Source organism: Mustela putorius, unplaced genomic scaffold (assembly GCF_011764305.1).
Source record: "Mustela putorius furo isolate JIRA1106 unplaced genomic scaffold, ASM1176430v1.1 tig00003974_pilon_pilon_pilon, whole genome shotgun sequence".
In the NCBI taxonomy this organism is placed as follows: Eukaryota; Metazoa; Chordata; class Mammalia; order Carnivora; family Mustelidae; genus Mustela; species Mustela putorius.
In genome coordinates, this window is record NW_025422117.1 from 345,620 (window position 1) to 360,380 (window position 14,761).

General features: G+C 37.6%; 1 protein-coding gene across 3 annotated transcripts in view; it reads left to right on the forward strand.

Annotated features, from left to right (window-relative positions):
- The window catches only part of UGGT2 (UDP-glucose glycoprotein glucosyltransferase 2), a 186,357-nt gene that overhangs the window by 114,139 nt on the left and 57,457 nt on the right, over positions 1 to 14,761 (forward strand). For all 3 annotated transcript variants that reach the window (XM_045070885.1, XM_004746131.3, XM_045070886.1), the window contains exons 21-23: positions 2,895 to 3,101; positions 6,917 to 7,048; positions 12,929 to 13,053. In XM_045070885.1, the coding sequence (XP_044926820.1) occupies positions 2,895 to 3,101; positions 6,917 to 7,048; positions 12,929 to 13,053 (464 nt within the window). The remainder of the gene's footprint in view (positions 1 to 2,894; positions 3,102 to 6,916; positions 7,049 to 12,928; positions 13,054 to 14,761) is intronic.

Genomic DNA, 14,761 nt, shown 5'->3' on the forward strand with positions numbered 1-14,761 from the left:
ATTCTGTCTTATAGATTATAGTCCTATGGATTTATCTTTAAACTCAGTTATTCTTCCTTCTTCCAACTAAAATCTATTGAACCCCTCTTAGTGAATTTTTTATTTCAATTATTGTACTTTTCAACTCCAGAATTTCCATTTGGTTCCTTTTTTTTTTTTTTTTATAATTTCTATCTCTTTGTTACTATTCTCAATGTAATAACTTGTTATAACCATACTTTCCTTTAATTCTTTAATCATGATTCCCTTTAGTTCTTTGAACATATTTATATGTCTGCTAAGTCCATTATCTAAGGCTCCTCCAAGATCATTTTTAATGCTTGGTATTTTTCCTTTACATAAATCATACTGTCCTATTTGACTGCATGTCTCATAATTTTTTTATTGAAAACCAAACATTTTGGCTAATACACAGTAGCACATTCGGACACTAGTAACACCTCATCCCCAGTGTTACCCATTGTTTGTTTGTTCATTTGTTTATTTGTTTAGTGATGGGAGGGAACTAACTCTGGGGAGGGAGGGAACTATTTCCCTCTTATTGTTTATCTCTGATGTTCCTACTTAGACTCTTTTCCTTGTTTTATCTTTTATCTTTTTTCCTAGAGACTGCCTCTGAGTCAACAAAAGCCAATTATCGCTCAAAGTTTGTGCTTAAGTCCCCATAAGTGGTTAGATGTTCACACTTCACTGTTGGATGTGTACTTGACTTAAAGGCTACTTTTCAGTTCAGGGATTTTATGATTTTGCCCCACATTCATCCAATTTATCTAGAATTCCCTTTCTAGTTACTCCTGAGAAGATTCAACCTTTGGCGTGAAGTCTTCTAGACTGCCCAGAATGGATTTAATATTATTTTTAAACCTGCCTTCCTCGGAGTTGCTTTGTCAGAGTAGCTTTTTTTTTTTTTTTTTTTTTTTTTAAGATTTTATTTATTTATTTGAGAGAGTGAGAGAGATAGATCATGAACAGAGGGGAACTGTAGAGGGAGAACGCGGCTCCCCACTGAGCAGGGAGCCCAATGCTGGACTCGATCCCAGGATCCCAGGATCATGACCTGAGCCGAAGGGAGACACTTAACAACTTAGCCACCCAGGTGCCCTCCGAGGAGCTTTTTATTCAGCAGTGTTTATTCAGGAAACACCTTCACATGTGTGCCATGCCCAGTTCTCATTTTCCTAAGGGAGGCCAGTGTAGAATATATGCAGTTTCACAAAACCTCAGGGATGAGTGTAATCCCAGGACAGGTCTGTTTATCTGTTTCTTTCTCTGATTCTCGCTGTTAGACCTCTGGCTCCTCTATCATTTCACCTAACATTTTCTTGCCTGTAGGACCCTATGAAAACAGGCTCCAGATGGAATTTCACCCACAGGCTATAATTTGCTGACTCCTGATCTTGTTTATTAACTAAATTATCTGTGGTATAATTTTGGAGTTTTATTCTTTCCAGTATTATATCTTGAGCCTCTGTCATTTTCAATTCATTGTAGCCAGCTTGTGTCTAACTGCTGCCTTTATCTTACTGGGGCCTCTCCTTAAGGCTCTCTGGGGCCGTTTTGGGGAGACCATGTTTTCTTTTCAAAACTACACAAAGTTCAATGGACTGATGTAATGAACACTTATATATCCAACACCTAGATTCTATACCTGTTAACATCTTGCTATATTTGATTTATCTAATTATCTGTAGGAGAGGAGGGGCAAGAATGGTCTAGATCATTATAAAGTAAGTTGTAGAAATCAGCACATATCATCCCTTAATACTTCAACATGCATTTTCCAAAAATTAGGATATTCTTCTACATAACTGCAATAGCACTTCACATTGTTAGTACTAAGTCTTCATTAAATCTTTCCAACAAAGATGTCTTCTTTTTTCAAAGCAGGATCCAAACATGCTTCCCACAGTGCATTTCATTGTTAAATTTCATTAGTCTCTTTTGTTGTAGAACAGTCACATCCACATTTTGTCCGGTGACTTTTTAAAGAGACCAAGCTAGTTGCTTTATAGAAAAATCCCACTTTCTGAATTTCACTGATTTTTTTCCTTGTAGTATTTTTAACTTTTCTCTAGCCCTCATATCTCCTCTGTACTGGAAGTTATGTCTGAAGCTTAATTGGATTCAGCTTCAGCATGTTCTGGCAAGAAGACTTCATGGCTAACGCTGTATTCTTCTTGCTCTGTTTGTAGAATACCAGGAAAAAAAATTCATGCCCAGCATCAGTAGAATAGATAAAATAGAGTATATTCATACTGTGGAATTCTCTACAATCCTACAGAATCCTGTGCAATTCTGTACAAAACAGCCACACAAAACAATGTTGGCAAATCTCACAACTAATATGTTAAGTGCAAACAAAGCAGGAAAGAATACATACTGTAGGGTTAGATGTATATGAAGTTGAAAACAGCTTAAATGTTTAACGATAATACTTAGGGGATGAACCAGAAAACAGCAAGATTGATACAACCAATACATAACAGGGTAGTGGTTGTTTCTAGAAAAGTGGGAGGGTATAGTGACAGGCAGGGTGTAAGAGAGATGACTCTGGGTTGCTGATATGGCTCTGTTTCTCCACCTGGGTTATAGTTTTATGGGCTAATTTCATTAAGTTTTGCACTTCTGTTTTGTGTATTGTTTTATATGTGTCATTTCACACAAAAAAAGAGGGTAAAAAAATTTGCATTCTAGAACACTTTATACTAAGAGGTGAAGCACTTCAAGTTACTACAATAGCTGTTTGTAGGCTTTGTCAGTAGGTGCACGTTCAGTATAGTTCACCCAGAAAGATGCTGTGTGGTACACTGAAGGATTTAATGGGAAAGAAAACAGTTCAGCTATACAAAGACATGCGAAATCTGATCTTTTTCACCTATAAATGTGTTTTGCAGAAAACAAGTCTTCACAGTCGGTTGGGGGTTATTTATAATCCTACTTCAAAAATAAATGAAGAGAACACAGCTATTTCTAGAGGAGTTTTGGCAGCTTTTCTTACACAGAAAAACAGCTTTTTGAGAAACTTTCTCAGGAAACTGGCAAAGGAAGAAACTGCTACAGCTATTTACTCTGGAAAAAAAATTAAAACATTCCTTACTGAGGTCAGTACCTATTTGTTTGGAATAATAAGTATCTGTTGTGTTAGGAAGTATAAGCCAGTGTTACCATGTTACTGAAAAACATCAATAAATAAGTATAATCAATTGGGCATAATAAACATTCCTTCAAATGAGAAAAGATAAATATTAAATGATATGACTTTGCATCAAGGCATTTAGCAAACCAAATATTTCTACTACTACTTTGTGATCCTTGAAGTTGATGGCATTGTGGTTAGGACACGGACTTAAATGAAGAAATGGGAGTTAAAGGATCATGTAAATAATACTCAGGTATTTCCCTGAAGGGATCCAGTATGAGGGACATTATAAAGATGGAAAATGATCCTCAAAACGGAAGATTCATTAATCCTTTCAAAACTATTTTCTGATTGTCTGCCAGACAGTGGAGATGCACTTGTTGAACAAGGCAGGTATATTCAGTCCCTGCTTATGTGAAGCTTACATGGCAGTAGGAGAGACAGACAGACTGAATTGTACTGGAACAATATAAAGAAAGAAGAGGGTACATAGTTTGAGGGATGCTCTTTTAGCTGGAGTGGTCAGGGAAGGCATCTCTAAAGAGTTTACGTTTAAGCAGAGGTCTGAAATGAGAAACCAAGCCATGGAAAATCTGCAGGAAGAATGTACCAGATTAAGGAACACAGTAAGTCTAAAGCACTGCCACAGAGGTCAGCTTTCCAGGTTTGAGGTATGGGCAGAAGATCTTATGAGCAAAATAGGGACAGTGATGTGGAGAGTACAAGGAGATGAGGTCGGGAACAGAACCCAGATATTTCAAGCACCCATAGGACATGGTAAAGGCCTGAAGTCTTTCCTGAGTATAATGGGAAACCAATGAGGAATCTTGAAGTGAGTAATCTTTAAAAAGATGACTTTGGATGCCATGTGAAGATTTGGTAGTAGGCAGACAAGAATGGAAATGGGATGAACAGTTAGAATGCTATTGCAATAATCGAGGCAAGAAATAATGGTGTCTTGGACTAGGTGGTGATGGTAGAGATAGTGAGGTGGTTGGCACATATATTTGTTACAACTCTAGTCAACAGGATTAGCTGATCAGTTGTGTGTGACATAAAAGGTAGTACCCTTCCATTTTAGCTTGAGTGGCTTGAATTGATGGTGGCATCTTTTTTTGAGATGGGAAATCTAGATGAGAGTTGGACACATAAGGGATCAAAAATTAAGTCTGAACATGTTGGAAGTTCCTGTTGGACATTTGAGTGGAGATGTTGGGTTGACAGTTGAGTTAATGAGTATAGAAATCAATTCAGGGTTGTTGGGGTATTTTTAGAGTCAGACACTTTTGAGAGTTACCAACATTATACACAATGTAAAGCCAAGAAACTGGATGAGATACCTCAAGAGTAAGTTGGAAGAGAGAAGAGAGGCTGAAAACAGAGCCCAGGAACATTCCAACATATAGAAGTGTGCAAGAAAAGGATGATCCAGTCAAGGAGACAGATGGAGCAGCCAACGAGTTAGGAACATAACCAGGCAAGTATGGTATCCTGAAAGTCAGCTGGAGAAAATAATTCAAGGAGGAATGATCAACCATGCCAGATGTTCCTGAAATAGGCTTCATAACTGACCATTTACTTATTAAGGTGGTCATTGATGAGAATTGTTTCAGTGGAGTAATAGGTATAAAAGCAGATTGAAAAGAGAATGGGAAATCAGGAAATGAATGTAAGTTGCCCTTTTAAAAAAAACTTTATTTTATCATGAACAGAGAAATATTTTGTATCTAGAACAGGACTTGAGGTCAAGGGTTTCTAAACTGGGGAGATGTCACTGTTTTATATGGACACAGTCCATCCAAACAATGAGAAAGGATAATAGACAGGGGACCAGAGTTAAGAGCAAAGTTCTTGAGTAGATGAGAGGTACCAGGATCCAGTGGACAAGTGTTAACTGTTGGTCTTAAGAAATGTTCAGAGTGCCTGGGTGGCTCAGTCAGTTGGACATCTGGTTCTTGGTTTCAGCTCAGGTCATGATCTCAGGGTCCTGGGATCAAGCCCCATGTAGGGCTCCACCCTCAGCATGGGGTCTGCTTCCCGACTCTCTCACCCATTCCCTCTGCCCTTCCTCCCTGTGTTCTCTCTCTCTCTCTCTCTCTCTCTCTCTCTCTGAAATTTAAAAAAAAAAAAAAAGAAATAGAAAAGGAACTGTTTGTCTCTTTTAACCAGAAGGAAGGCAGAATGTATGGGCACAGTCGTAGAAGGGTAGATTTACTTGGTGGCAGCAGGATGAAGTACTTCTAATTATATTCATTTTCAGAAGAAATTCCGGTCATTGCCAAGTGTAAGAGTAAGAGTAGGTATTATTAGGGGTTGGAGGAAAGAGGAGAAAATGCCACATATTTCTCTATTATTCTGAGAGTAAGCAAGTGAATTTAATACATTAGCATGGGAAGGTTTCTTAGGGCCCACTTGATGTTAATGACCCTAAATTGAAAGTGAGAATAGTATTAGTTGCATGTTTTTCTCTAGCTGTATGAACAGTTTGGTTCTAGTTGCAGGGGAAGCAGAGTTGTGTTCAAACAGAGCTGGGGATTTGCCAGGTGAATATGAATTCAGGGAGGCATTCAAGGGAGCTAAGCATGGAAGGTTTTTGTTGTGGTAAAGGACTTCGGGGTGCAACTCAGGAGGAAAATTACGGCAGGTATGATGGGCAGTAAATAAATGGTAGGGCTTGAGGACTGAACGGGTTGAACAATGATCTGATGACACCAGGTTGCATGAGCTGGAAGTTCTGGAGCTTGTGGTCAGAGATGGGATGATTGAGATGGAGATTTTGGAAGACAGCAGGATCTAAGACTGCACTGACCACTACTGTATCCACTAAACTGAATGTGGCTCTTTAAGACTTAAATGAAAATTAAGTTAAAATTTAAATTCTGGCACATGTGGTGATGGGCACTGGGTGTTATATGCAACTAATGAATCATTGAGCGCTATATCAAAAACAAATGGTGTACTGGATGCTGGCTAATTGAACACAATAAAACATTTTAAAAAATGAAATTAAAAATAAATAAATCAGTAAATAATTTAAGTTCTGTGCACCAGTCATACTAGCCACGTGTTAAGAGCTCAGTGAGTGCAGTGAAACATTCCTACCATCGTGGGAACAATGAACCTGTTAGAAATTCAGAATTTAAGGCCCTACCCTGGATCTTCTGAAATAGGAACTACATTTTAATAAGACACCGGGTGATGGAACATTAAAATTTCATAAGTACTGATATGGAGAAATGTGTCTTAGTGTGCAGATGTGAAGAACCTGTTCATGGTTTATTTTCTGTGAATGTCCATATATTTTTTGACTCTAACCAAGGATTACTTGTGTATTTCAGAAATAAAATGCATTATTCCTAAATTAGTTTTTTGAGATTGGTAGAATGAGGTGAGATAGGGTATTTCTATTTTAAACCATTGTTTTTACCAAGTTTTCCAAATGGGGGTACTGAGTTCAGAATTTAATAAACATTTGTTTCATTTCTTTAATGTTAAATTTTGTTTCTCTTGATGCCTCCTAGCCCATTACTAATCAGTAATTCACCTGAAATTTTCTAAGAATGAATGGCATATATCTGCTCATAACAAGATTTACAAATATGGTAACTGACTTGGCAAAGAAATATTCTTTTTCTAATGTTGTCAAAGAAAATAGTACTTTTAAAAATCATAATTTAGAATAATTTCAAACTTTGCATTAATATAAAGCAGGCTTTAAGAAAGTGATTTAATATATTTTTCTCTTGCTAATTTCATCCTTCTTAATTTATGCTTTAGGGGATGGATAAGAATGCTTTTGAGAAGAAATATAACACTGTTGGAGTGAATATTTTCCAAACTCATCAGCTATTCTGTCAAGATGTACTTCAGTTGCGTCCTGGAGAACTAGGTATTGTCAGCAATGGGAAAGTAAGTAGAAAAAGCAGTTGCTCACTTTTCTCATGGACCTGTGCTAGAGGGGTTTCAGATGTGTCTATCTCACAACATATCTGCTACAGCACTTGCAGAGGTCGGGACTCCTAAGCCAGACACAGCGCATAAGTCTGCGCATGAATGACAGGGTGTGCTACTGGTTCCCTCACCCAGCCCCCACTGATGACTGCGCTGAAGGTGGTGGGTTACACTGTCTCATGGCAAGAGCTTTTATTTGGCTGTGTTACAAGTATTAGAACGAACAACTTCATATCCACTACAGCACCGTGACTGAGAACCACTGTTGCAGTGGGTGTGGAAAGTACCTTGTGACACTTTTTTCTTACCACTTTTCTCTACAATTGACTAACTTCTGAGAAAGTGTTGGATTGTTATTTTGGAGGTAAAACATAAAGTTATTAATGTAATCATTAAAATCTATAAGGAAAACCACTCTTACTTACTCTTACCCTCCTAATAAAATTTATTATTAATAGTTTATTGTTTCACCTTCTAAGCCTTTTTTCTACTCTACATAGCCATGTCTGGTTTATAAAAATACAGAGTTGTAATCCTATTTTATATATATGTATGTATAAAATTTTATATCACTTTTTTTCTTACTATATCAGAAACATTTTTCTGATTACAGAATCTTTATAGAACTACAGAATTCATGATGATATCTACTTATTTTTTGAGTATGAGGATCTGGTTTTATTTCTCAGGAATGATTTAAGTTTTAAAAAATTGAATCTGGTGCTTAGATTTATTAAGATTTCAACTAATGCAATGTGTTTGACATATCTTTGCTTAAACTACCAAATTATATATACCTAAATTGTCTTCCAAGCTATATATAATAGACTCTTAACGTTTTCTTTGTTTTCTGCGTTATTTGAGAGAGAGAATACATGCATGAGCAGGGGGAGGGGCAGAGGGAGAGGGAGAAGCAGACTCCCTGCTGAGCAGGAAGCCCTACGAGAAGATGAGCTCAGTCCCAGGACCCTGGGATCATGACCTGAGCTGAAGGTAGACACTTAACTGACTGAGCCACCCAGGCGCCCCTGTTTCCTACATTTCACCAATGTTGTATTACCATATCATTTTCCCTTGAAATTATGTTTATTCTTTTTTTTAATTTTTAAAGATTTTTATTTATTTATTTGATAGAGACACAGCAAGAGAGGAAACACAAGCAGGGGAGTGGGAAAGGGAGAAGCAGGCTTCCAGCACACCAGGTAGCCTGATGTGGGCTCTATCCTAGGATCCCAGGATCATGACCTGAGCGAAGGCAGATGCTTAATGATGGAGCCACCCAGGTCCCGTGCTTATTCGCTCTTACTTGAATCTTTAAGTAGTAGGAATTGGAGAATAGTGAGGGACTCATTTGCAAACCTTCACAGATCAATATATCTGCTTCAGTGTAGCAGCGTTCAAGCTAATTGCATTTGCTTCTAAAGGTTCATCTTTGTACAGTGCTGCTTTACAAATCAGTGATGACAGTTGTCATGTGTTGTTACAGTAATACAAAGTATTCCTGAATTTGATAGTGAGGTATGTGGAATCACAGAAATTGATTTTTTTTTTTTTTTTTTTTTTACCGGTTGCTCTATGAAGAAATGTAGTTTTTTATTTTTTTATTCATTTATTTTTAATTTTTTAAAAGATTTTATTTATGTATTTGACAGTGAGAGAGAGAGAGAGCACCTAAGTAGGGAGAGTGGCAGGCAGAGGGATAAGCAGGCTCCCAACTGAGCAGGGAGCCCGATGTGGGGCTCAACCCCAGTACCCTGGGATTGTGACCTGGGCCAGAGGCAGCCACTTTACTGAGCCACCCACATGCCCCGAAGTGTAGCTTTTTAGAACGGTTTTACAGTATGTGGCTATCTTTGGCTCTCTGGCATTTTAAGGGATAAGGAGGAAAAAATTATACCTGATGTATTTGATACATTATGGTAATACATTATGAAAAAGCTCCCCTGTGTTTTCTTTGTCATTGTTTAATGCAATCCATAAGTTGTTATCAATATTAGTGATAACAAATGTTAGTGATAGTTATGTTTATTTTTCCTAGAATAACGGTTTCTCCTCATTGTCCTTGAAATTTACAAAAGTAAACAGATCCTAGGGGTACCTGGGCATTGACTCAGTCGGGTAAGCCTCCAACTCTTGATTTCAGCTCAGGTCATGATCTCAGGGTCATGAGACTGAGCCCCACGTCAGGCTCTGCATTCAGCATGGGGTCTGCTTGAGATTCTCATTCTCCCTCTCTCTTTCTCCAAATAAAAGCTTAAAAAAATATATTCAGATCCTAATTTTGCACCAGCTGTGAAATAAACATTCTTCTAGGTTCTGAGAGTATAGTAATGAACAAACATGTTTTTGTGAAGCTTACGTTTTGGTGGGCAGCAACAGAGAACAAGTAAGATTTTTATTGATAAGGTGTCATTTGGAGAGAACCAGAGGAGGTGAGGGAGCAAGCCATGTGGAATATCTGGAAGAAGAATGTTCTAGATAGAGGGAAGTTCCCAGGTGAGATGATTGCTGTGTTTTCTGGGAATCGCAGGTACAAAGAGAGTAGTCAGAAGAGAAGCTGAGCGAAGTAGCTGCCATACCAGACGCTGTAGGTTTTATAGACCGTGTAAGGACTTCTGCTTTAGGCTGGGTGATGAGTCGTGAAGCTCAGGGTTCTGGACAGAGGACTGACATGATCCAACTCGTGTTTCATCTGGATCTCTAGTGGCTGTTCTGTTGAGAATAAACTGTAGGGGGTCAGGAAGCCAGCTGGGAGCCATTTCAGTAGTCCCGGCAAGAGCTGCTGGTGGCTTGGACCAGCATGTCTCTGGTGGAGGTAGTGAGGAGTGGCTGTGGGATGTATTTTGGAGAAAGAGTGAACAGGAATTGCTGACAGACTTGATGTGGGAGGTGAGAGAACTGTGTAACCGGCAGAGTGGGCTTGCCATGTAATCAAGGCGAGGAAGTCTGCAGACAGCGTGGGGTTGTTGAGGAGGAGTGGAAGGGGAAGGTGTTCATTCTGCACAGAGGAGGAGTCACCAGTCCGTTCTGGACGTCCGCCTGTGCTTGTTGGGTTGGCAGTTGAACGTATGAGTCGAATGCAGGGGAGAGGTTGGAGCTGGAGATAGATGTTAAGTCAAATTACATTGACTTGTGTGTTGCTTCATAGGAAATTATACTTTTATTTATGGAAGTCTGTTTCAAATTGAAAAGTATATCTGAAAAGCAGTACTGTGGTTTATGAGCTGTCATGTAATACTTAGCTGATTACTCTGTCTCCGAGTAATGCTTAAAAAGCAGAATAATCACAGCATTTGCAGCAGATAGTTACAACTCTGAACCAGATAGTTCAGTGATTGAAATCTGACACTTTAGAATCAGTTTTAATTCTGAACCTGTCCAAATGTTTGTTAGAATTGGAACATACTCAAAGCCAAATTGTTTAATGTAATGATTAAAACTAGGGGGAGGGGTGGGCAGCAATCATCTTTGCTTTTTTTTACTATATGCTCAAGACTTAAAAATTTCTATGTTTTTAGTAGTCAATAAAGTGCTAAATTACACTGTTATTATAATTATAATGAATTTACTGTTATTAACCTACATGTTTACAAATTGGTGAAAGACAAGGGGTAGCAGAGAGCAGAGAAACAAGCAAGACCTTTTTCTTAGCCAAACAAATCTGGATTCAGATTCCATTTGCACCATTAATTGTGTGACCTCTATGAGACTTGGTTTGGAAATGTCATTTGGACAGAGGAAATGATGATAGTCTATTTTACAGAGTCATCAGAGATTAAATATTAAACCTAAAGCACATAAAGCAGCCACAGATAGTAAATTTTCAATAAATAGTAATTCCTGTTTTCTCTTTAAATATTTGAAAGCTGTCATAAGAAATAGTGGACACATTTGTAGTCTCCATTTGCATTACACTTGATGAGAGTCAGAAGAGAATCAAGGCCAGTTGCTGAGACCTCCAGGAGTGTAGAGAGAATTTTAGCTCAGTATATGGTTGAGTACTCTGAGTTTTCTAAAATATTAATGAGCTGTCAGAGGTGGTAATGCATTTCTATTACAACAGTTACTCTCTATAACTGAAAAATCACATTTCCAAAGTGTTGTAAAGAAGATGGATAGGTTGGGGCACCTGGGTGTCTCAGTGGGTTAAGCCTTTGCCTTTGGCTCAGGTCATGGTCTCAGGGTCCTGGGATCGAGCCCCACATCAGGCTCTCTGCTCAGAAGGGAGCCTGCTTTCCCCCCTCTCTCTCCCTGACTCTCTGCCTACTTGTGATCCCTCTCTCTCTCTCTCTCTGTGTCAAATAAATAAAATCTTTTAAAAAACAAAAAGAAGAAGAAAAAGATGGATAGGTTGGATAGGCACCAAATGGGTTGTATTATGTTTTTACAGGACTTTCAAGTTCAGTGTTCCTTTTTCCCAACTTGGACATTATGTGAATTTTATACTATTTAAGTTACCTTATTCCACAAATATTACATTTATCTTTAAGTAGAAGAATTAAGACACAAAAGAATCATGTTTCTCCCAGCTAATTCATACTGAACTTATATCGGTGAAGTAGAGTCAGTTCTCTGGTGGATTTTAATCAGTGAAGATAGCCGATCTAATTAACCCTTAAACTAATTTGAGAGATTCCCTTTTTCTAAGTTATTAACAAAAGTGCTGTAATCACTAGAGGTGATATAGATAAAATCCAGCTCTTTTCTAGGCCTTTCCTAGTCCATAAAATACAACATTGAAAGTGCTTTCAGAGTTATCTTGCCTTAGTTATCCTAAGGCAATGAAATGTTTATATGAGTACTTTTAGTTTTATAGTGCCAGTTTTTTTGCATTTTTAAGAGCCCGTTTTTTATGTTTAAAGTGAAACATGGTATTTGTCTAGCTGGAATGCTGACATCCCAACTCATCTCATCTGTGATATGAGCAAATGAGGAGAAAGTCAAGAACTTTATCAATTTTTAGAAAATATTAATTGCAGAAGCAGATGAAGGGGAAGTGAGAAAGTCTGCTACAACCATTTTATTCTGGTCTTTTAACCAAGGGGGAAAAATGCTCTGGACAATATGCCTTCTAGTTGTTTGTCCTTAAGTGTAGTTGTCTAGTGCCTAAGACTATGTCAGGCTGACCTTCTACACTGGGGCTTGCGTTCATGATTCGCTGATGACCGCCCAACTAGTTCCCTCAGGGAATGCTAATGGTAGTTGAATTGGTGGTCGTCGTGATGGAATAGCCATCCTACACAATTAGGTACATGGCAGTTGGACACCTTGCCCCTCTAGAGTTACTAGTTTAAAGCTGAGCTGCATGACCTTGCTGGGCTCCAAACTGCTGTACAGCATCAGTTCAATGAGGATGGGTTGGTATATTTAAGTAATTATGTGATTTGCTGTTTTTTGCTCTTCTATGCCTTGCTTATGTACTAATTTATATCAACACAGTGTAGACCACAATTTATAGGTGAATAGAAAAGCAAATTGAAAATAAAAGATTTATAAAATATAGACACTTGCTTTCAAAATTTACCTTAGGATGGAAAGCCTTTGGTTTTTGGAAGTATTATGTTTCAGAGTGAAACTTCCGAATGGAAATAATTTACTCCTTTTTTATTTTGTCAGTTTGATTTTGGTGTTTATGCAAATGTTATTTGTAATACCAGAGTAAGAAACATTTTTCTCTTCTTTGTTTCCCAGTAGATTTAGTAAATTGTGGAAGTGATAGCCACCATCTGTTTAATCTGTAATCAGTTTTTGCTTAAATATCTATCTGATGAGAAAATATTTGTCCCAAACTGGTATCTTCTAGAAGATATACAATGATAAAACTCCTTTCGTTTTAAGTTCTCAGGACCTTTAGATGAAAATTTCTATACAGAAGATTTTTACTTCTTGGAAAAAATAACATTTACTAATTTAGTAGAGAAAATTAAAGGCATTGTTGAAAATATGGAAATCAGCTCAAAGAAGTAAGTATTTAAAATCATAAGAGCAATTCATTTTGGGGGGGTGCTATTTTGCATCTATTTATTCTCTTTAAGATTAGAAAGTGTTTCAGATATGTACATAAGCTGTAATAAGAGGTATGTAGAGAATATTGAAAAAACAAAAAGCATCCATACACTCCCCACCACCCAACCGTAGCTGACAATAGTTGGTTTTGTTGGCTCTGCGTCTTACTGTCCTCTTCACTGCTCAGCCCCCCAGCCCGTCTCCATCCTTCCTGAGAGGTAACCATTTTCCCAAGTGGTGTGTGCCTGATCCCAGGTTTGCGTTTATGCTTTTGCTTCTTCCGTGGATGTCCATAATCAGTGTTGATGTGTTGAATGCCCGACTTCTACAGAGAAATGCTATTTACTGTGGCTTTTTTGCACCTTTGGCTGGAGCTTTACTCCATTCACGCACATAGAGCTAGTTTCTGCTTTTCACTTCTTTCTTAGTGTTTCATTTGATGCATATACTATAGTTCATTTATACAGTTAACTTGGCTGTAGTTTTTTACTGGGTCAGCAACACTGTAAGGAACGCACTGTAAGTGTCTGCTTGCGCGGCGGGAGTTTCTCTAGAGCACAGGAGTGTTGCTCTAGAGCACAGGAGTGTTGCATTTGGGTCGGAGGGTCTGGGCGTTCTCTGCTTCTCCACATACTGTTAGTAGTTGCAGCAGTTAACGCTTCCACCAGAAACGCGAGAGCTCGTTCCCCAGTTCTTACCAATACTTGGTGTTACCCTACTTGTTAATTTTTTCTATCTTGTGGATGTGAAATTGTGTCTTTTTTTAATTTGCATTTCTTTGACTTTAAGTAAAGTTGAGTGTCTTTTCATACGTTTATTTTCACTCATGTTTACTTTTCTGTAAAAAACCCACACGTTAAAAAAAAAAAAACCACACATGTGTTGCTTAGCTCTCTGTCGGGTTATTTTCTTCTTTTAATGATGTCTAAATATTTTCTGTGATTCTCTATACTAATACCCATCAATTATATGTGCCTCATGTATTCTATCACAGTTGGTGACATGACTGTTTAATTTTTTATTGTGATTTTTTACCAGATACATAGATGTTTTTTATTTCAATATGAAAATATTATCAGGTTTTTTTCCTTCACAGCTTGTCCGTGCTCTGCATGTGAACGTGTGTGTGTGTGTGTGTACACAATGTAGAAGAATTTTCGCTAGTCTAAATTCATAAAGATATTCTCCTTTATTTTCTACTAGAACTTTTACAGTTTCATTTTTTTACTGAATGATATTTGCAGTTCTTCTTGGCTCTTTATTCTGTTCCAGTAGTGTACTGTCTTGTGCCAGTCCCACACTCCAGTTAACACAGCTCTATAACGAATTTTGATACTAGATAGGAGAGATTCTGCCTTTTCTTCAAAATTGTGTTAACTGTTTTTTGCTACTTGTTTTTCTGTATAAATACGATTAGGACCAAGATAGCAAGTTCCTTTAAAAAAAAATTCCTGGAATTTTTATGGGAATTTCTTTGAATTTATAGATAGTTTAAGGAGAATTGCCATCATTTTATAATATTAAATTACCCATCTATTACATATAGTCATATATTGCTTGTGTATAGCTATATAAATGTATAATACATTTTATATATACAGTCGTGTATATAATATAATATATAAAATAATATAGGTATATAACTGATGATTATGGTATATAATT